This window comes from Acomys minous (assembly GCF_964271855.1).
Source record: "Acomys minous genome assembly, chromosome: 10".
NCBI classification, from domain to species: domain Eukaryota; kingdom Metazoa; phylum Chordata; class Mammalia; order Rodentia; family Muridae; genus Acomys; species Acomys minous.
In genome coordinates this window covers 67,615,078-67,636,000 of record NC_140491.1, presented here as the reverse complement: position 1 = coordinate 67,636,000, position 20,923 = coordinate 67,615,078, and the positions used below count along the sequence as shown (strand labels likewise).

The 20,923-nt window shown below is 48.7% G+C and overlaps 1 protein-coding gene across 2 annotated transcripts; it reads right to left on the bottom strand.

The window, feature by feature from the left end:
* Positions 1-9: 9 nt before the first annotated feature.
* Positions 10-11,948, bottom strand: SET (SET nuclear proto-oncogene). Of its 2 annotated transcripts, XM_084799362.1 has the most exons (9): positions 11,835-11,948; positions 11,278-11,403; positions 4,679-4,736; positions 3,862-4,004; positions 3,446-3,549; positions 3,232-3,345; positions 2,690-2,860; positions 2,455-2,604; positions 10-1,694 (listed from the first exon to the last, which is right to left on the bottom strand). In XM_084799362.1, exons 2-9 carry the CDS (start codon positions 11,384-11,386, stop codon positions 1,671-1,673), a joined length of 873 nt encoding a protein of 290 aa, XP_084655488.1. In that variant the 5' UTR covers positions 11,387-11,403; positions 11,835-11,948; the 3' UTR covers positions 10-1,670. The 2 variants fall into 2 exon arrangements, with proteins under 2 accessions (XP_084655488.1, XP_084655489.1); XM_084799363.1 differs by lacking the exons at positions 11,278-11,403; positions 11,835-11,948 and adding an exon at positions 6,126-6,584.
* Between the last annotated feature and the right edge of the window lie 8,975 nt (positions 11,949-20,923).

Genomic DNA, 20,923 nt, shown 5'->3' with positions numbered 1-20,923 from the left:
TGACCCCAGTCCAAAAAAAAATCTTTACGTTCCTTTATTGGAGCACGATTCCTGACGTATACAGTGATGTATTTACTAAACAGAGTCCTGTGCAGAAATTACACACTATCCATCTAGACAGATTTTGGTTACACTTTGCCTATCGATGGAGTAGTTCCATTTATAAAGTTTTATACATCAAAAAGCTTTGAATTTGACCAGGCTGTCCATTAATCATCTCTGAAAAAGTGGCATTTAATTTTAGCTCTATTTTACAGCATTAAAAAGCTTATGCATCAGGTAGCTTCCAAAACATTGTTCTCTGCACGATGGCGCTGAGCACACAGCTCTCTTCATCCCCAGGACTCAGTCATATCTGAGAGCTTCTGCTACATACCTGGGACAGAATGCTCCCGGCCACCGGGTGGACTGCTTACTCTGACAGCCCACCTTCTTGGCCAGTTCACACTGCCAATGAAGACACGCCAGCAGCAGCAGCAGTCTTTCGTACAGATGGCATTAGAGCAACAGGTCAGTGACACAGTGGGAGCAAGTGCTGTCATAATATCCAGGTAACTAAAGGCCCATTTAAAAAATGCCAAATTGAGATAAAAATCAAGGGTACAAGTCCATGGCAGCAAACTGTACCCACATCACTCAGTTACAGAGACATTAAGACATGATTCAAATCCCTTTAACTCAGTCTGCATAGCCCTGAGGTCATCCTGCAAAGTGCGTATCAAAAAATACCAAGTTAGGGAGGCAAAGTTTGACTTGATGTCCTTATCTGCAGGTCAAACTTGGAAGGTCATATTGAGCATCTGTTCTGACAGAAAGGCATCGGGTCCTTGTGTACACACTGGTTTTATTGTAACAAAGCAACTTGTACACATCAACATTTAAAATGAGCATCTTTTTCCTTCCAGTGAAAACCAAAAAAAGAAAAAAGAAAAATAAAAGAAAATAAACTTACAACAGAGAATGTCAACTCCAAATCAAACCCTACAGGTTCTGCTGATTCTCCCATTGAGTGGCAGGGCTCAAGTCATCGTTAGGAGAGAATTTTATTTAAAAGTGTCACCTTAAACTGCAAGGATGTCTGTTCAACATCACAATTAAACATGCCAAAGGAGAAGCCATGTTGTCAAAATGCCCACTTAACCCCCCCAGACACCTCAAACCCACCCTTTGCTGACCTTCTATATACCCCCCCTTTTTTTCTTTTTCTTAAACAAGAGAAAGTAGACAGATACATGTTGGTAAATGCTAACTGTCTGTATTCACATAGAGACACAGTGTAATCTCTGAGCCCAATATACAGAGAAAGGAAAAAAAGCTAGAATTCTATTCACTACTACACAGGGGCCTAACACCCTCCAGCAGAGCCAAGAGAGCTGGAGGGCTTCTCTTTTTCCCAAGCACGGTATTGGTATTGAACCCACAGTTTTTGAGACAAGAAAGGATAAAATGAATTTAGGACAGAAAAGTGGAGATCCTTTTCCTGTTATATTTTGCTCAAGGTATTTTCCCCAAATAAGCTGAGAACCATGGTGTTAAGAGAGACCTCGAAACAGGGCGACTGAGCACAAGAGGGGGAGGGAAATGACTGCAACTTGCTCCCAGGGACTGGAGAAAATTAAAAAAATAAAAAGAAAATAAAAAAGAAGGTTGGAATCCATCGGTCTTCTGTGCTAGTCATCCTCGCCTTCGTCCTCCTGAAAGAACAAGCCAGTCAGCCATTAGGGCCCGTCCTAAGACATTCCATCAGCTTTTGGACAAAGAGCAAACCTTACCAAACATTGACTACTCACTTCCTTTGAGCACCTGGGGGGAGGGGCATGCTCACAGACTAAGAGCGCTTCAGGCCCCTGCCAGCACTAAGTGGCTCACCAGCCATCACCCACCATTTAGTGCCAGGGATTCTAAGTGCACAGACATACGTGTAGATACCTCACCCATACATACAGAATTCAAAAACACAAGCACGCCAAGATGTTACCATCCCATCTCCCTCAATCTCCCCATTTTTGGCCAGATTTTATAGTGTTAGTTTTTTGGGTTTGTTTGTTTTTAAAATATTTATTATTATGTATACAGTATTCTGCCTGCATTGTACACCTGCAGGCCAGAAGAGGGCACCAGATCACATAGATATAATTGCCAGGACTGAACCCAGGACCTTTGGAAGAGCAGGCGGCACTCTTAACTACTGAGCCATCTCTCCAGTACTTTGTTTTGAGCAGGGTTTTTCTGTGTTGACAGCCCAGCTGTTGTGGGCTCACTTTGTAGACCAGGCTGGCCTGGAACTCAGAGATCCACCTGCCTCGGCCTCCAGAGTACTGGGATTAAAGGCGTGCACCACCACACCCAGCACTTTCCTTTTTGAGTTGGTGGCTTACTATGCTCAGCTTTTACCAAGTCTTATTATATTCTATAGGCAATCTCCAAAGAAATCGGCAACTCGGGTTCCCTTACCTCTCCTTCCTCCCCTTCATCATCATCTTCATCTTCTTCACCTTCATCCTCATCCCCTTCTTCATCAATATCTTCCAACCCTTCCTCCTCTTCGTCATCATCATCATCATCTTCTGCCTCTCCTTCTTCATCCTCATCCATATCAGGAACCTTAAAAAGCCAGGCAACGTCCTTGATGAACTCACTCAGTGGGGCGGGACGTACCACCACCTCAAGCCAATAAACACCAACTCACCAAATAGTACTGCAAGGGATTTGGCCAAATGTCGTCTTTGATGACCTCTCCTAACTCATCGGCACCCGCGTCAGAGTGGTCGGTGAACCAGGTGAAGAAGCTCTCTGGCTCTTCATGCTGCCGCTTCCTGCTAGCCTTATTCTGTGTTTGACTTGAGCGCTTTGTCAAATCCTAAACAAAAACATCAACACTCCATTAGCTTCCAAAGCACAACAAACATCAGCAGAAGACCATGTTCCTAAGAACAAGTACAAAATGTACACTTAGTGAAGGTTAGTCTTATAACCTGTGTTCACAGGACATATCATCAACTGATTTCATAAAATCACTTCCACAAAGTCTACAAAGTCAGATCAGTGTCTCCAAAAATAATAATCAAAAGGGTTTAGGTATAGAAGACACTGTAGTACAAAAACAAGCTTTTTGTATGACTAGTATTGTGCTCCTCTGCACACTGTGATGTCTGCACTTTTTACCCAGTAATCTCCCGAGGCACTGAGCACTCGTCAATAGGTCTAGCTAAGCCATGATAGACAAAATACCTTTCCAGATTTCCATTTGATTTCTGTGGACTTTGAAGATGGGTCACCACTCTCATTCAGATGAAATTCTTTGGAGAGAACTTTATTTTCAAAGTATGGATTTTCATCAAAATACTGTAAAAGATGGAAAGATCAGAAATCAATAGACAGTTTTCATAACCTAAGCACATATTCATTGTAATAGTGGCAAACAGGATGTTAGTTAGGTACTTACAAAATCTATTCTGTAACCTGATTTAATGTCTTCAAATTCTGTCACTTCCACTCTGGTCAAATAATGCAGAGCCTCTTCATCCTCCTCCCCAAGCAGTGCGGAAACTAGAGAAGCAACCCGGATCAGTTCACACTTGACAGGGTAACTACTTAATGCCCCCTATTAAATGTCTAAAAAGTCAGTGAGCAACTTTTAAGTTTCTTCTTTTTTTAGTTTTTTGTCTCTCTGTGTAGCCTTGGCTGTCCTGGACTCATTTTGTAGACCAAGCTGGCCTCAAACTCACAGAGATCTGCTTGTCTCTGTCCCCCAAGTGCTGGGATTAAAGGCGTGCACCACCACACCCAGCTTAACTATCTTCTTTCTAATAAACAAATGCCCCAGCAGCCATCAGTAACTAATGTTGACCTACTACACACCTTGTGGATGGTTGACAAATGTTGTTACCCAAAAATTTGGGATTTTGGCGATCAATTCTGACCTCTTCTGAAAAAATGGTTGGCGGAGTTTGTTATATTTTTGTTCTACTTTCAAAATTTCCTCACTGGCTTGTTCATTAAGTCTGAAACAAATGAAGACAAGTTGGATGTTAATATAAACTATTCAAGACTACAGACCATGCATTCTTTCTTTCTGGCTTTAGGACTGCAAGTATCTATTTATAGAAGCAGACTAGCTCATCCCAGAGAGTAGAATCAAAACGATGGTTAAAAGTCAATTCTCAAATTGACATTTGGGAACATTGTTGCTTTGGGAAGGCAATCAGCCTCCCATGCCTCTCTGGGAACCAAATGACTGTGTTCCAACTATCTCCAGTATTGTTAACATTGTGTTTCAATATACTCTTATTTTTCTTTTTTGGTTTTATGAGTGAGATTTCTCTGTGGCTCTGGCTGTCTTGGAGCTTACTCTGTAGAACAGAATGACCTGGAACTCAAGACACACATCTGCCTCCAAGTGCTGGCATTAAAAGGCCTGTGCCACCATTGCTCAGCCTCCAGTAAAAGTGAAGATGTTAACAATGGAACAAGCAACACTGCAGTCCTTGAACGCATACCTGATCCACAGTCTCCCTGCATCTGAATGGTGAGGTATGATTACTTGAAGCCAGGAATCATGACCAGACTGAGAAACAGGACTTAAAGAGCGTTTATTCACCAAAACCTTCCTGTGATTGACTTGATGGCCAATGAGACCCATGAGAAAACTTCCATAATGTGAATTCAATGAAATTACCTGTCTATTTCATTTTGTACTTCATCAATATGTTCAATTGCTTCTTGCTGTTCTTTTTCTGCAAAACAAAAAGGAATGTAAGACTCAACACTAATTACAAGCTACACTTCCTGATCCTACGAGTGAACTCTAACAGTGAAGCTGCTAGAAGTGTGCTTCCTACAAAGCATGCTCCCCACGTGTTCAAGCATGCAGTTGACAAATTACTTTCTCGTTACCCGACCGTTCGCAAATTTAAAGTATCTCTGCCAGGCTCCGCAGAAAATGCTTCATTACTGGACTACTTTTTAAAGTTTCCTTACAAAGATCCAATCAGTGGCCTTCATTATAAAAGGTGATCGAGAGAGACTTAGCCTCATTCAGAAATTCATGCTTATTACTAATCACACTACACATTTGCAATAGAATGGTGCCAGCTGCTAACTTAATGTGGAAATCAATCCATGGCCGTAATACAAACTAGGATAGTACTAACTGGTACAACCACTTAAAAACAAAAACAAAAACAAACAAAAAACAAAAAACCACCGCTCTTAATCTATGATTATCAACAAAGACCAGTTAGTCACCAAATTACCAGTCCTGTTTGCAGACTTAAAAATGTGAACCTTATCCCAACCTGACCATACCCCTCCAACCCATTCCTGATTGAGACTGTTCATCCTACGCCACTGCGCAGGATTCCTGAACACACTTACTAGAAAAAGGACATCCAAAAACTAGGGAGGCATAAGGAGAAAAGGGGGTGTGCTCCTAATTCGTGCCCTTTTGTCCGGTGAGGGCTTTTACAAAGCCAAGTGGGCGTGAAGGGGTCCGTTCGCCCGGTTCATTTCCGGTAACTAGCCTTAGGATCGATCAGCAGCGGCCCCCTGCTACAAAAACGACCCTCCCGGAGAGGACTGGACGTCCTAAGAGCCCTTGAAAGCCCCTGCGTCGCTCAACCTCCCGGCCAGATTCCGCGCACCCCCGGCGCGCCCGAGTGTGCCTGGCCCACGTGGGGTGTGCTACCCGCGCAGCCCAGAGCATCCTCTCGCCGGCTCCGCGCCCCTACCCCGCCCCAGACCCTTGCTCCCGGGTCCCGCCACGGAGCCGGCTCCGGGCGGGAAGCAGGACGGCGTGAGAGGCCGGGCCGTAGGGCTGCGTCCGGCCGCACCATGTGGCGGCGGCGGCGGCTGATGGGAGCGAGGCATCATGGCGGAGCACAATAAAGAGAGGCTTCTCGGGAGGGAGGGAGGGGGAGGAGAGCGCGGGCGGGGGGAAGGGGGGGTCTCCGCCCGCCGCGCAGGCCGCAGCGCCCCCCGCCTCGCCCGCCGCCACCCCGGGCCCCCGGCCCGCGCCACACACACACACACAAAAAAAAGGCGCCGGCTCCGCGGTCCCCGCAGCCCCCGCGGGCCCGGGCCGAAGATGGCGGCGCGGCCGGGCCCCCGCCGCGCCCGGTCCTCACCTGCGGTCTCGTCGGCCCCGTCGTGATTGGAGTTGAGCTCCTTTTTACTGACTTTGGCCGTCGGCGCAGACATGGTGCCCTCCGCGGTCGGGGCGGGGAGCGGGGAGGGGGAGCGAAGGGACGGCCAAGGGGGCGGCCAGCGGCTTCCCCTCACGCCACACGCGCGGCGCCCGCTCGCTCGCTCCGGCCGCCTCCTCCCGGCGCTCACTTGCTCGCCCTCCCCCTGGCTGCCTGGCGCTGCCCACGGGGCCTGACGCCGAGGCAGGCCCAGGCGCGTTGTGGCGGGCCCCTGGCCCGGGCTCTCGCTGAAGGCGGGGAGGCGGCGGCGGCGGCTCGACTGGGCTCCTTGACTCGCGCCCCGCGCTCCGGCTCGCTTCTCGATTGCCCTGAGCCGCCTCCTCCTCCTCCTCCTCCTCCACCACTACCTCCTCCTCTTCGCGGCGAGGGGCAGGCTGCAGAGCGCAGGCGCGTCAGGCCTGCGCAAGTCCCGCCCCCGGCCGGAGAGGCTCGCGCCGCGCAGCCATTGGCTGGGGCCGCGGGCCAGGGGGCGGGGCCGCGGCGGAGGAGGGGGTGGTGGCGGTGGGGACACTGGGGCCTGGACGAGAGGCGGGAGGAAGCAGCTCAGCGACGCATGGTCTGGGCCCCGCGCGCGCGCGGCGCTCCTCTCCCCTCCCCTCCCCCGCACTCCGCTTCTGCGGCCGGCCCGGGACGTTCGCGCGCCGCGCGGTACCTTGGGGGGCGGGGCCTCCTTCTCTTTCCCCCCCCCCCCCAAATACCCGCGCATCACGTGGTGGCTGAGCGGCTTCCCTTTGCGGGGCTGCCCGGGGGGCGCCGGAGAGGGGGGCGCGCGCAGCCCCTAGAACCAACAGGCCTAGGGGAGTACCTTGGCTACACGCAGGGGCTTGAGTTCTGTACCCGAGGCACCTCGCTCTTCATCCTCCCCCCCCCCTTTTTTAAAGATGGATAAGCTATGGTCCCACTCAAACTCTAAGCTCTAAGCTCATATGCGAAGCCACAAGCAGTTCATCTAGACAGTGTGCTACTCACATGGCCCTCCTGTATGTCCCCTTGGGCCAAGTCAAGCCTCCTCGCTGCTCTCAGTTCTGAAATTTTAAAAGCTGTCACACGTCATACTTAAACAGAACCACACTAATGTTTAGGTCCCTCGAACGTAGTAAATGAATGTCGTTCTGCCACAGGTGCCCACCTCCGCGGTGAGTGGGGCGCTTTTTTGGAGAATACAGATGGCAGAATGTTTAAGCTTCTAAAACATCGATGGCATAAAATAAACAGGAAAAAAGAAAGTTTTAGATTAAAAGTCCTTAAGCACTATGTCAGGAGGTTTTCCCAAGACTTGAAAAGAGAGCAACTCTGTCTTCCTGGACCACAACACGTGGTCCTGAAGCAACCAGAAACCTCTCTACCTGGGTGTTCTGCAACTTGACCTATGCACTTTCCAGCATACCTGCTTTATTATCGGCTCTTAAAGATAAACCTGTGTGGCTTGCTTTAATAGTCAAGACATTCATGGTAGGAAATCAATAAACATAAAATACACCATACACAGTTCATGCTGAGAGAATACAAATTGTCTTCATGCACGCCTCCAACTCCCGAAAACTCACTAAGCCTACCTGGTGCACTTTATGCTCAAATTCGGTGAATTCCATTCATCTGTTCTAACTGATAAACCTAACCCTCGAAGAACCTCTTACCCTCACAGCTCCCAAGCACAGGGACCTCCAGCACATATAAGGGAAAAGGTCTGACGCTAAGACTGCTAATACTTTCACCAAAGACAGTTCCAAGGCAGAGTTGCAAAGAAATTCCATAAACAAAACCAAGCAAGTAAAGACTTAGGAAACTGAGGCTAGACTGGGTCACAATGTGCAGTTGTCTCAAAAAAACAGGTCATCCAATGCATGCCCTGCCTCACCAGTCATTACCCTAGGCCTCGGCTGCCATTAGCTGTATTTTCAGATAACCCTCGTAAAATATTAAGTAGGTTTTACAGATAATTATTCTTGGGACACTTGAGAATTGAACCTAGGGCTTGGTGCCCACTAGGCAAGTCACCCAATCATCCATGCCCCCTACCCCGCCCCAGCCTCAAACTGAACTCATACAAGATACAACGTGCACTTTACAGATAAACCAAACTGTGAAGTGATCAGGATGAAGCCCGGGTCTTGTGCTTGGCCATGTTGTCATGGGCCACCCAGCCTCGCAGCCCTAACCCCAACAGTCACAGCCGGGCACAGTGGCACATGCCTTTAATCCCAGCACTTGGGGACCTCAGGGGCCAACAGATCTCTGTTGGAGACAGAAGCCCCATCTCAAAAAGCCAATGCCCCCCCCCCAAAAAAAAGCAACAGCGGAACGCCTTTAATCCCAGCACTCAGGAGGCAGAGGCAGGTGGATGGCTGTAACTTCCAGGCCAGCCTGGTCTATAAAGCAAGTCTAGGACAGTCAAGGCTACACAGAGGAACCCTGTCACAAAAACCAAATAATAATAATAATAAATTAATTGGTGGGTTTTCTTTTGTGGGGGCCTGGAACTAGCTATGTAGACAGGGATGGCCTTGAACTTGTGCCTTTCCCACCCAAACCCCCCTCAACCTTTTAAATGTGGCACAACTGACAACAAAGCTTGACACAATCCTATAAGAATGACTGTTTCTTTCCCTTTGTATTATTATAAAACAATTTCAAATTTTTTTATTATTTTAAAAGGTTCTTTTTTTAAATATATTTTATTTATTGTATATGAGTGTTTTATCTGCAGAAGAGGGCATCAGATAACATTATAGATGGTTGTGAGCCACCATATGGTTGCTGGGAATTGAACTCAGGACCTCTGGAAGAGTAGCAGGTGGTAGGTACCCTTAACCTCTGAGCCATCTCTTCAGCCCCTCAAATTATTTTTATTTTACATGTAAGAGTGTTTTGTCTGCACATATGTAAGTGTACCATGTGTAAAGAAGGCCAGGAGTTACAGGTGGTTGTGAGCCACCATGTGGGTGCTGGAACTAAGTCCATATGCTTGACAAGCCTGAAAGTGCTCCTAAGCACTGAGCCTCCTCTCCAATCTTTCTTTTTTTTACCTACAAGCCATACCTCATCACAGTGACTTTACCAGCCACTGCAAGGTGTGAAAAAGGTTGGTCTGAAAACTGGTGTTTTCAACCACAAAACCTGGATCACAGGTTGGTGCCCGAGACCCGCAGCGTGTTATCAGAAGACTTGATCTACAGAAGATACAAGGGGCCTTCTTCTGATTAGGAACTGGTACACAGGAGGGCAGTCCTGTCAGTACTGGAGAGGCTGGGGCATGGAAGCTATCGGGTAGCCACTAAGCAATGCCTCATCCACATGCTGCGGTACTGAGAGGCTGGGTCCACTGCCTGACAGGCCAGCCGGAGTCCACTGAGCACAGGGAGGTGGTCACACCCTCCTACCCCTTGTGGCTTGGCTCTTTCTGCCAGCAAACTGCAAGACCAGAAAGGTTCGCTCACAGTTTGCTTCTGACAAGAGGGGTAGGATTTACCAGCCTCCTCGAGGGGGACTCAGTATGCTGGTCTTCACTAAGTCTCAGCAAGCTCTAAGAAAAAAGGGTGGTGTTTGCCTAGTGTGGATGCAGCAAGTCCTGGTCTCCACACCCAGGAGTTTGACGGTGCTCGCCCGCAATTGCAGCTCTCTGGATCAGAAAGCTCAAGGTCATCCTCACTGACTGACAAGTTTCAGCAACTTCAACCTTATCTTTATAAAAAATGAGTGGCCCGGCATGCTGGCGCACGCCTTTAACCCCAGCACTCGGGAGACAGAGGCAGGCGGATCTCTCTGTGAGTTTGAGGCCAGCCTGGTCTACAAAGTGAGTCCAGGATAGTCAAGGCTACACAGAGAAACCCTGTCTCGAAAAACAAAAAAAACAAAAAAAAAAATTAAAAAAAAAAAATCTGGTTTGGCCCGGCGTGGTGGCGCACGCCTTTAATCCCAGCACCCGGGAGGCAGAGACAGGAGAATCAATGTGAGTTCGAGGCCAGCCTGGTCTACAAAGCCATGTCCAGGGCAGCCAAGGCTACACAGAGAAACCCTGTCTCGAGACAAAAAAAAAAAGAAAGAAAGAAAGAAAGAAAGAAAAGCAAGACTGAGCGAGACACAGCAAAGGGAATCCGGCCAGGAAGTATTGAGATACCGACTCCACTTGGTGTTCCTTCCACCCGTGACTCTAAACTTGAGCCAAATCCACACACTTCCCCTTCGACGTCCCTGTCCTGTAGACGCAGTCCATGCGGGAAAACTCCACCACACCTGGACATAGGAACGCGAAAAGTGCAGCCGCGAAAACCCAGATCTTAATGGAAATTGGGAGAAGTGATAGGATGTGCTGACTCCGGGCGCGACCCACAGCGCTTCTGATAAGGGACTCAGGCTCCGAGGGTGGAGAAGCTGCAGAGCGATCTCCGTCCCCAACACAAGTTAGTTTCCCGGCAGAGGGCAAGTCGGCGTCTGGGCCGACATTCTAGGTGCTAGAGGGAGGCCACCCCTTTGGGGACCCTGGAGAGGTAGGTGGGGAACCAGCGGGCAGGGTCGCCCGGACCGGAAGTCTTAGTTAGTACCTGGAGGGCTACCAAGAGGCTATGTCTTAAGGCTAAGGAAGGTCACGTGACTGGCTTTGCTCCGGCAGGATGGGAGAAGGAAGCCGGGAGCCGCACGCGGTGGTAGTAATTCAGGCCAGAGTTACCGGCCGGCGGCTTTCTGCAACAGGGAGACGGACGTGGGAGGGCTTTCATTTCCAGGACTGGGGAGCGGAGGGATGGGGAAACCTCAGCCTCGTGCATTTACCGGGGCAGAAGCCCCACAGGAGTGAGTTGGGTAGGGGGGGGCTGGGAAGGGCAAGTGAGTCCCACGTGGTGTCCCGGGCCGGAGGAAGTGCCCTCTGCACGGCTTTCCCAGTTCCGCGCGCTCTGCTACTTCACTCCCCGCCGCCCCGAGCAGAAAGCTATCTACGAGCGTTTGTGCGGGGGGGGGGGGCACGGGAGGGGGAGAGTTTCCCATCTCCAGAAGGATCGGACGGGAGAGGGGGGCGGTAAAAAAAAAAAAAAGCCATTCACGGAGTTGATCACCAAGGAAACGCAATGGAGGAACTTACCTCCTTCCGGCAGGCCGGGAGAGGCCGACGCGTTCTCCAGCTTCGGGGCAGGAGAGCGTTTGAGTTTCTTGGGCGGAGGCGCGTTCGCGGTTTGCCGTTTCGGAGCCATGGCACGAGGAAGGTGGTCTGAAGCCAGAGGGCAGAGACCCGATGTTCACAGCAGGAAGGAACTCGCAGGAACTGAGGCGGCCTCGCAGCCGCCCTGCCCGCGGGGGATATTTACATGACAGTGGGACACACACCCCCACGCCCCTTCTCCCAGCCTCCTCCTCCTCCCTCCAATCAGCAGAAACTTCTTTGAGTTGCTCTCGGCGGGGGCTTCCTGGCGTTGGAGGAGGGGGCGGCTTCTGCGAGTGCAGCGCGGGGCTGCCTTTGAACCCCGGGTTGCACCGGGAAGCCGGCGGTGGATGGCGCTGCCTGGTCCCCCCTCTCCGCACCCCCCCCCCCCAGAGCCCCTGCGCTGTACTGCCCGGCCCCCATCGGGAGTTCTTCCTCTTTCCCTTCACCCCTCCAGTTTGGTGTCGGGGAGACTGAGATACGTGCCGCTGTTGCCTCACCTCAGCCTGGAACATTCTTCACTTTTCTCCCAACCCCCAACTCGTGCGTCTGGCTAGACGACTTCCCAGCCTGCAGACCGCCGCTTGGAGGGACGGATGAGTGTTGGAAGAAAAGGGATTCCCAGGCGAGAATTACTAAAGTCGGCGGCGGGGGAGGAGAGGGAAGACTTGGCTCAGCCATTCCATCCACTCCAGAGAAGTAAAATGCGCTGGCTCAGACTGTAATCTGGTTTGGTTTGGTTTTTCGAGACAGGGTTCCTCTCTCTGGAGCCCTGGCTGTCCTGGAACTCACTTTGTAAGACGAGGCTCCCTCGCCTTGAACTCACAGACATCCACCTGCCTCTGCCTCCCGAGATCGGGGTAAAAGGCGAGCCCCACGACCGCCCAGCGTTAGCCTGTAATCTTTGCGCTCAAGTTGAGGCCGAAGGATCCCAGGTTTCAGACCAGCCGGGAATACAGTGCAAGACCGTGTCCCACAAAACTAATAGGGAACATAAAATAATAACGTGTGTGTGTGTGGTGTGCTGGGGTTAAAACCAATGCCTTCAGCACGCTAACATTACTACCCAGCTACACCTTGTTCCTGCAGTGCAGGGAGGACTACAGATCATTTGGCTTGGGTGTCACGCAGATAATAAGGAACAAATGTGCAGAGTGTGGCTCAGCAAAAGTGCATGAGCCGTGCGTGGTGGCGCTCGCCTTTAATCCCAGCACTTTGGGAGACCAGAAGCAGGCAGATTTCTGTGAGTTCGAGGCCAGCCTGGTCTACAGAGCGAGTTCTGGGACAGCTACAGCTGTTACACAGAGAAATCTTGTCAACAAAAACATTAAAAATGGGGAGCTGAGCCGGGCGTGGTGGCGCACGCCTTTCATCCCAGCACTCGGGAGGCAGAGGCAGGAGAATCTCTGTGAGTTCGAGGCCAGCCTGGTCTACAAAGCGAGTCCAGGACAGCCAAGGTTACACAGAGAAAACCTGTCTCAGAAAAAGAAAAACCAAAATATAAAAACAATAAACTACAAAAAAAACAAAACAAAAAGATCTGACTCAAAAAAATTGTCTGCTGTCACACAGATTCCCATATCCCTCAATCAATAATAATAGTGATAATTAATGATAACAACCACTATAATAAACAAATCCTGGAAGCCAGAAGTAAGGGAGCAAAGGCCAGAGCCACACATTCAGGCCTTCCCGGTGCTTTCCTCTCCAGCTCCCACATCTTCCCTTCCTGGATTTCCAGAGCTTGTTACTAGGCAACAGACACACCTGGCCTGACTCCATTCCTGAACGACAGACTGTAGGGGTCTTGTTAGGGTGGGGTACAACATAAATGGCCTCTCCCTAGCCCACCTAACAGGCAGCTGGTCCCGAGAAGATAAGTGTCCCTGAGCTTGTGTCCCCAAGCAAGGTGTTCTGAACCACCCCACAGGCAATCCATGGAACACAGTAATAATAAATACAAATTTTTAGATTTTTATCTATTTTTATTATGTATACAGTGCTCTGTGTGCATGTACACCTGCACACCAGAAGAGGGCATAGGATCTCATTATAGATGGTTGTGAGCCACCATGTGGTTGCTGGGAATTGAACTCAGGACCTTTGAAAGAACAGCCAGTGCTGTTACCCTCTGAGCCATATCTCCAGCCCCATAAATAAAATTTAAGAAATAAAATTAAAAAAATCAAAGCCGGGCGTGGTGGCGCATGCCTTTAATCCCAGCACTCTGGAGGCAGAGGTGGGCGGATCACTGTGAGTTCAAGGCCAGCCTGGTCTACAAAGTGAGTCCAGGACAGCCAGGGCTACAGAGAGACCCTGTCTCGAAAAAAAAAAATAATAAAATAAAATAAAATTAAATAAATAAATAAATAAATAAATCAAATGGCCAGGCGCTGGTGGCACACGCCTTTAATCTCAGCAGTTGGGAGGCAGATCTCTGAGTTCAGGGCCAGCCTGGTCTCCAAAACGAGTCCAGCTTACACGGAGAAACCCTGTCTGGATAAAAAGAAAAGAAAGATAGAAAATCAAATAAGTAAGTAAAGAAAGCAATCTGGGGGCTGGAGAGATGGCTCAGTGGTTAAGAGCACTGCCTGCTCTTCCAAAGGAGCCGGGTTCAATTCCCAGCACCCACATGGCAGCTCACAACTGTCTGTAATGCCAAGATCTGACAACCTCACACCAATGCACATAAGTTAAAATTAAATAAAATATTTAAAAAAAAAAAGAAAAGAAAAGAAAGCAATCTGGGTGAGGTAGAACATGCCTACAATCACACAGATAGAGGGATCTCTGAGTTCTAGGCTAGCCTGATCTACAAAACAAAGTCCAAGCCAGCTAGGGCTACGCAAAGAAACCTGGCTCAAGAAAAAAAATTCAGACAAAACAAAATGTGTACACTGGAGAGATAGCTCAGAGGTTAAGGGTACTGGTTGTTCTTCCAGAGGTCCTGAGTTAAATTCCCAGCAACCACATGAAGGCTTACACTATCTATAATGTGATCTGATGTCCTCTTCTGGTCTGCAGGCATAATACTGTATGCATAATAAATAATTATTTTTATTTCTTGGGTTTTTGAGACAGGGGTTCTCTGTGTAGCCTTGTCTGTCCTGAACTCACTTTATAGACCAGGCTGGTCTACACACACAGGCTGGTCTACACCACAGTGATCCACCTGCCTCTGCCTCCCGAGTACTAGGATTAAGGGCATGCACCACCATGCCTGGCTTAATAAATAAATCTTTAAAAAATAAAAAATTTAAGTACATTTTACATACTAAGCTCATACATATTTTCCACATATTATAAAATATTTTCCCCAGGTTGCTATTTGCTGCTCTTCTTCTTTGTAAGCTCAATTTTCTTAACTATATTTTATAATGAACTTATTAAAGGAGCCTACCTCCCTTACCACCGGACTAATCCAAACAATAGGAAAAGGAGATTAAAGAACACAATAATGAAACCTTAAGGATATTAAATTAATATTAATAAGGATACTAAATTCACCTGGCAGAGTCAGCAGGCCCTCAGCAAACCAGCAATCCTACCAAAGTTGCTGCTGGAACTTGGAATAGGAGGGGAGCCTCAAGCCTCCGCTTGAGTCCAAAGCCTTGAAGCTTTCCCTGGGGCAGTTCTCTCTAGGAACATCTCTTGAAGTGTTGCGATCAGCAGCCTAAACAACCCCAGATCCTCTCTCCCAAGCCTTTCCTCTCGGACTCTGATGTGTATCTCTTCTCAGAGTCTCTACTAGGATGTTTTCAGCTGGCAACATCCAAGCTCCCCGACCAAGTGGTAACTTCTAAGGGGATGGACATCCTGCTCTCTCACAAGTCTGTTCCCCATCCCACACTTGGGATCAACACGAAAACATGTTTATCTCTCCTACACTCCTTAGTGAGTTCTAACTGAGGAGGAGGACCCTGTAAAATATTTGTTTGTACATAGTGAGGTCAGTCTGATACTTCGTTTGTTTGTTTGTTTGTTTGTTTGTTTGTTTTGAGGGGAAGGGAAGGTTTCAAGGCAGGGTTTCTCTGTGTAGCCCTGGCTGTCCTGGACATGCTTTGTAGACCAGGCTAGCTTCAAACTCACAGAGATCTGCCTGACTCTGCCTCCCAAGTGCAGGGATTAAAGGCGTGCGCCACCATGCCTGGCCTACACTTTTGATTGGTTTCTCTGTGTAGCCTTGACTGTCCTGGACTTCCTTTGTAGACCAGACTGTCCTCCAACTAACAGAGATCCGCCAGCCTCTGCCTCCCGAGTGCTGGGATTAAAGGCGTGTGCCACCACTGCCTGGCTACACTTGCTTTTTTTTTTTTTTTAATCAATTTGCAACTGTAGGGGGGGAGGGGGATGGCAGCTGGAGCAGCAGCAGCAGCAGCAGCAGCATCAACATCAGCAGCATCAATGCAAGACTATAATCCCAGCATTCAGGAGGCAAAGGCAGGCGGCTCTCCGAATTTAAAGCCAGCATGGTCCACAGAATGAGTTCCAGAACAGTCAGGGATACACAAAGAAACCTTGTTCTGAAAACCGTAAATAAACACGCATGTACATACACACATACACACATGGCTTCTCTGTCCCTTTAGTGTTACATGTGAGTGTCACTGTGTGTATATGATCTCGGGGCTGACACCAGGTGTTGAAGCTGGGAGCTCATCCCTGGCGCTGGCGACTGTCTCTGGCACTCAATGTTCCTTACCGTCTCCTGGTTCTGTGTGTGTGACTGGAGCACGGTGAGATTTCCCTGTCAGGGTGTCAATTGACCTTATAATTTCTCCAGGTCTTGTTTAGGCGATTGTATGTGGGGTCATGGGTGAAACTTCCCTGCTATTGGCTGGCATTCCATGCATGTGCCGCCATGCCCAGCAGACATTTTCCTCAAATGATCTCTGCTTTTCCTCAGCTGGCTTTTCTTCTTACGCCTTCATACTTTCTCTGTTTTTATTTACAGGCGAGTTCTCAGGTGGCTCTGGGGACATAGTTCAAAAGGCTTACTTTTTTCTCCTTACGGCTGTTGACATAGCACAGATCTGAACAGACCTGGCGCTGGGGTGATGGCAAAGGAAATACCAGAAAATGATGTATTTCCGAACATCTGCCTACAAAAAGCACGTTCACTATCAGCATATATCAAGTGTCTAATTCAAGCCAGGCTGTAGGCCTGGCGGTCAATGCTTTGAACAAAATCCACATATAAGAGGCTATCTGGCACATGGGGAGAGGAGAGAGGAGAGGGGAAGCGTTGTGACCAGACAGGGAGACAGACAGAGGATGAGCCCCACAGGAAGAGCACATCCCAGAAAAAAGCAGGGATCGGGGATTCGCAGTGGGAGGGGAGCTCAGGCACTCTGGCTGGGCAGAACTTGTGAACTGTGGCAGTGTTGCTAGGCTTTTCTTCACCTGTGTGTGTGTGTGTGTTTCTGTGTATATGTGTGTATATGCGTAAGTGTGTGTATGTATGTATGTGTGTGTGTATGGATGGATGTGTATATTTGTGTATGTGGTGTGTGCATGTATTTCTGTGTGTGCATATGTATGTGTGAGTGTATATATATGTATATGTTATGTCTGTGGATGTATTTCTGTATGTGCATATGTATGTTTGTGTGTGTATATTTGTGTATGTGTATGTGTATGTGTGACAGCATTGGTGTACTGTTCAGAGGACAACTTGAGGGACTTGTTTCTCTCCTTCTGCCATGTGGATCCCAGAGGTCAACTCGAGAGGTTAGGCTATAGCCACTGAGTCATGAGCCATCTTGTCAGCTGTCCTTTTTGTTGGTACTGTTGTTGGGGTTTTGTTTTTGTGGGTTTTTTTTTGGTTTTTCGAGACAGGGTCTCTCTGTGTTAGCCTGGGCTGTCCTGGACTCACTTTGTAGACCAGGCTGGCCTTGAACTCACAGCGATCCGCCCGCCTCTGCCTCCCGAGTGCTGGGATTAAAGGCGTGCGCCACCACACCCGGCCTATTGTTGGGGTTTTTTTGTTTTGTTTTGTTTTTGTTTTTTGAGACAGGATTTCTTTGTGTAGCCTTGGCTGTCCTGGATTCACTTTGTAGACCAGGCTGGCCTCAAGCTCACAGGGATTCCCCCTGCCTCTGCCTCCCAAGTGCTGGGATTAAAGGTGTGCGCCACCACTGCCCCGGCCTCCCTCTTTCCCCTCCCCCTACCCACGCTTCTCTCTCTTTCTTTTTTTTTTTTTTATTATAAAAAAAAAATCTAGGCAGAGGCAGGTGGATTGCTGTGAGCTTGAGGCCAGCCTGGTCTACAAAGCCAGACTAGAATAGTCAAGGCTACACAGAGAAACCCTGTCTTGGGAAACAAAAACAAAACAACAACAAAAATCTTTAGCCAGGTGTGGTGGCACATGTTTTTAATCCCAGCACTTAGGAGACAGAGGCAAGAGGATCTCTGTGAGCTCGAGGCCAGCCAGGGCTACACAGAGAAACCCTATCTCAGAAAACCATGCCACCACTGCCTGGCGATGTACACATTTTTTATATGTGAATGTTTTACCTGAAAGCATGTATGTATGTATATATGCATGTATGTATGTATGTGCACTACAAACATGCTGGGTGTCCAAGGAGGTCAGAAGAGGCCGTTGGATCTTCTGGAACTGGAGTTAGAGATGGTTGTGAACCCCTGTGTGTATGCTGGGAAACAAATGTGGACTTTCTACAAGGGAAGCAGGTATTCTTAACCACCTAGCCATCTTTCCAGCCTCCTGGGACCACCCATGGTGTGCACTGTTCATCTCAGTACTCCGGAGGCAGGTTGATCTCTGACCTTCAGGACACCCTAGGCGACATTACATGGCGAGGTACCTTAGGATATAGTGAGGTACCTTAGGAGAACCTGACTCAAAAAAATCTTTTTTCTGTTTGATTTTAATGAGCCTTCCTGTGTGGATTCAAGCCACCAGGACACAGGCATCCCTAAACGTCATCTTCTCAGCTGCTCTGTTGAAGAATTTGGCCTTCATCATCTCAAATGGCCTAGGCTTTCTTGTCCCCAGAACTCTAGCCCACATTTAAAGGTTTTATTTTCAGGACTGAAGAAATGGCTCAGCAGTTAAGAGCATGTCTTGCTTTTGCAGAGGACCTGGATTCAGTTGCCAGCACCCACATGGTGACGCACAAGTGTTGTTACCACCAGTTCTGGGGGATCTGACTCCCTTCTGACATCCTTGGGTCCTAGGTACATACATGATACACAGACATACATGTAGACAAAACCTCTGTAAACAAAATAAAACATATAAATCTAAAAACAAATAGTGGAATACAGTTTTTCTCCTTCCCTACTGTGCCTTCCTTCTTTCCTCCCCTGGGGACTGAACCCCAAACCAAAGCTTTGTGCACTTTGGACTCTCTACCCCCACCCTATAGCCTCAGCCCAGAGCAGACTAACTTTCTCTCTCTCTCTCTCTCTCTCTCTCTCTCTCTCTCTCTCTCTCTCTCTTCCTCCTCCTTCTCCTCCTCCATTTTCTTTCCTTCTTTTGAGTTTTCTTTTTTCCTTTCTTTTGAGTCAGGGTTTGTCCTGGACTTGCTTTTTGTAGACTAGGCTGGCCTCTCACCCACAGTGATCCACCTGCCTCTGTCTCTGCCTCTGTAGTGCTGGGATTAAAGGCATGCTCCACCACGCCAGGCTCTTTTGGGTTTTCAAGACAAGATTTCTCTATGTTAACAGTCCTGGATGTTCTGGAACTCTCTTTGTAAACCAGGTTGGTCTGGAACTTACAAAGTTCTGCCTGCCTTTGCCTCCTGAGTGCTGGTACTAAAGTCATGTGCCACCTCTTTAAGCCATTTTCTATGTATGTATGTATTTAAAATTTTTGGTTTTTCTTTCTTTTTTTTTTTTTTTTTTTGGTTTTTTTTTGGTTTTTTGAGACAGGGTTTCTCTGTGTATCCCTGGCTGTCCTGGACTCACTTTGTAAACCAGGCTGGCCTTGAACTCACAGTGATCCGCCTGCCTCTGCCTCCCGAGTGCTAGGATTAAAGGCGTGCGCCACCACGCCTGGCTAAATTTTTGGTTTTTCAAGACAGGGTTTCTCCATGTTATCTTGGCTGTCCTGGACTCACTTTGTAGACCAGGCTGGCCTCCAACTCACAGTGATCCACCTGCCCCTGCCTCCCAAGTACTGGGATTAAAGAGGTGTGCCACCACTGCCTGGTTTAAATGTGACTTTTTTAAATTTAAAATTTCTTATTTTTATTTTATATTGATGTTTTGCCTGTATCTATGTCTGCACACCAAGTGTATGCCTAGTGCTTTCAGAGTCCGGAAAGGGGTGTCAGATCTCCCTATAGAACTGGAATTTACAGACGGTTATTAGCGGCCATGTGGGTGCTGGGAATTGAAGCCCAGTGCCCCGGCCACTTCTGCCACTGCTCCTAACCTTTGAGCCCTGAGTGGGATTTTTGGAAATCTTGTTGATGTTTGCAGAGAAGCCCTTCTCAGGAAGGGAGTACTTAGGAAGACTTTTCTATTGCATTTTATCCCCCCTCCCAAAGCGGCTAATCTAATCGGCCCTGCTGGCCTTGTCCGCTAAGGAGGATCCTGTCCTTTGTGTGCACTGAGAGAACCGTCTAGACCTGGGCAGACTTCCCAGTCTGAGAAAAGAGGAAACAGGCGTAGAGGCCTAAGATGGCAGCAGATTACTGCCTGGAGACTCAGGGCTGGGTTTGGGATCAGGCGTGCCATCTGCCTGATGAGAGGCCACCAGCCTCTGCCTCCTGAGTGCTGGGATTAAAGGCGGTTGCCACCACGCCTGGCCAAGCTGAGGATTTAATAAAGATAAACACTCATAAAATTTTGGGTGCTTTGCTCGACACCTTGAAGTTGTGCCCTTCTCCCACCACCCCCACCCCCAACTTTGTAGACCAGGCTGGCCTCGAATTTACCGAGACCTGCCTGCCTCTGCCTCCAGAGTGCAGGGATTTCCAGGAGTGCGCCACCACGCCTGCCCTTAGTTGGGCCCCTTTTTTGTCTATGTGTTGCAGACAGAGTCTGGGGCAATCTATCACTGAGATCAACTTCATCCGCAATGGTTATGTCTCTAATCTAGTTTAACAAGCGTTGTATTTATTATTGTTTTACGTAAACGTTCTCATTGGGGGTCTTCCATCCAACCCCACTTTTGATTTGTGCATGAATATTTCCCATTAACATTCCATTCAGATAGAAAGTGAAAATGCTGCTAACTCAAAGGACGAAATGTATGGGCTTCCATCCCAGCCATGTCTCCGGACCAGCCCGGCCCACTAAGCCACTCCAGGCCATTCTAGCCGCCTCTGGGCTGGGCTGCTCAGCGCCATCTTTGAACCTGGAGCCCACGCCTCACTTCCGCCCTTCTCTTTATATCACGAAGAGCTGTTCCCGGCCCCAAAATGTCCTCCGGGAATATGACAATCCTGAACCACTGCCGTTTTGTTGTAATGGATGGTAAGAATCTTCATTTATTTATTTATTGGTTTTCTCCTGGGCCTTAAGGAGGACGGTGTAACCAGTTCAAAAATGGCGCCGTCAGCTTCACTTCCTCTTTTTAGACTTCCGTTTTCCGAGGCGAAGCCCGCAGAGGTCACGC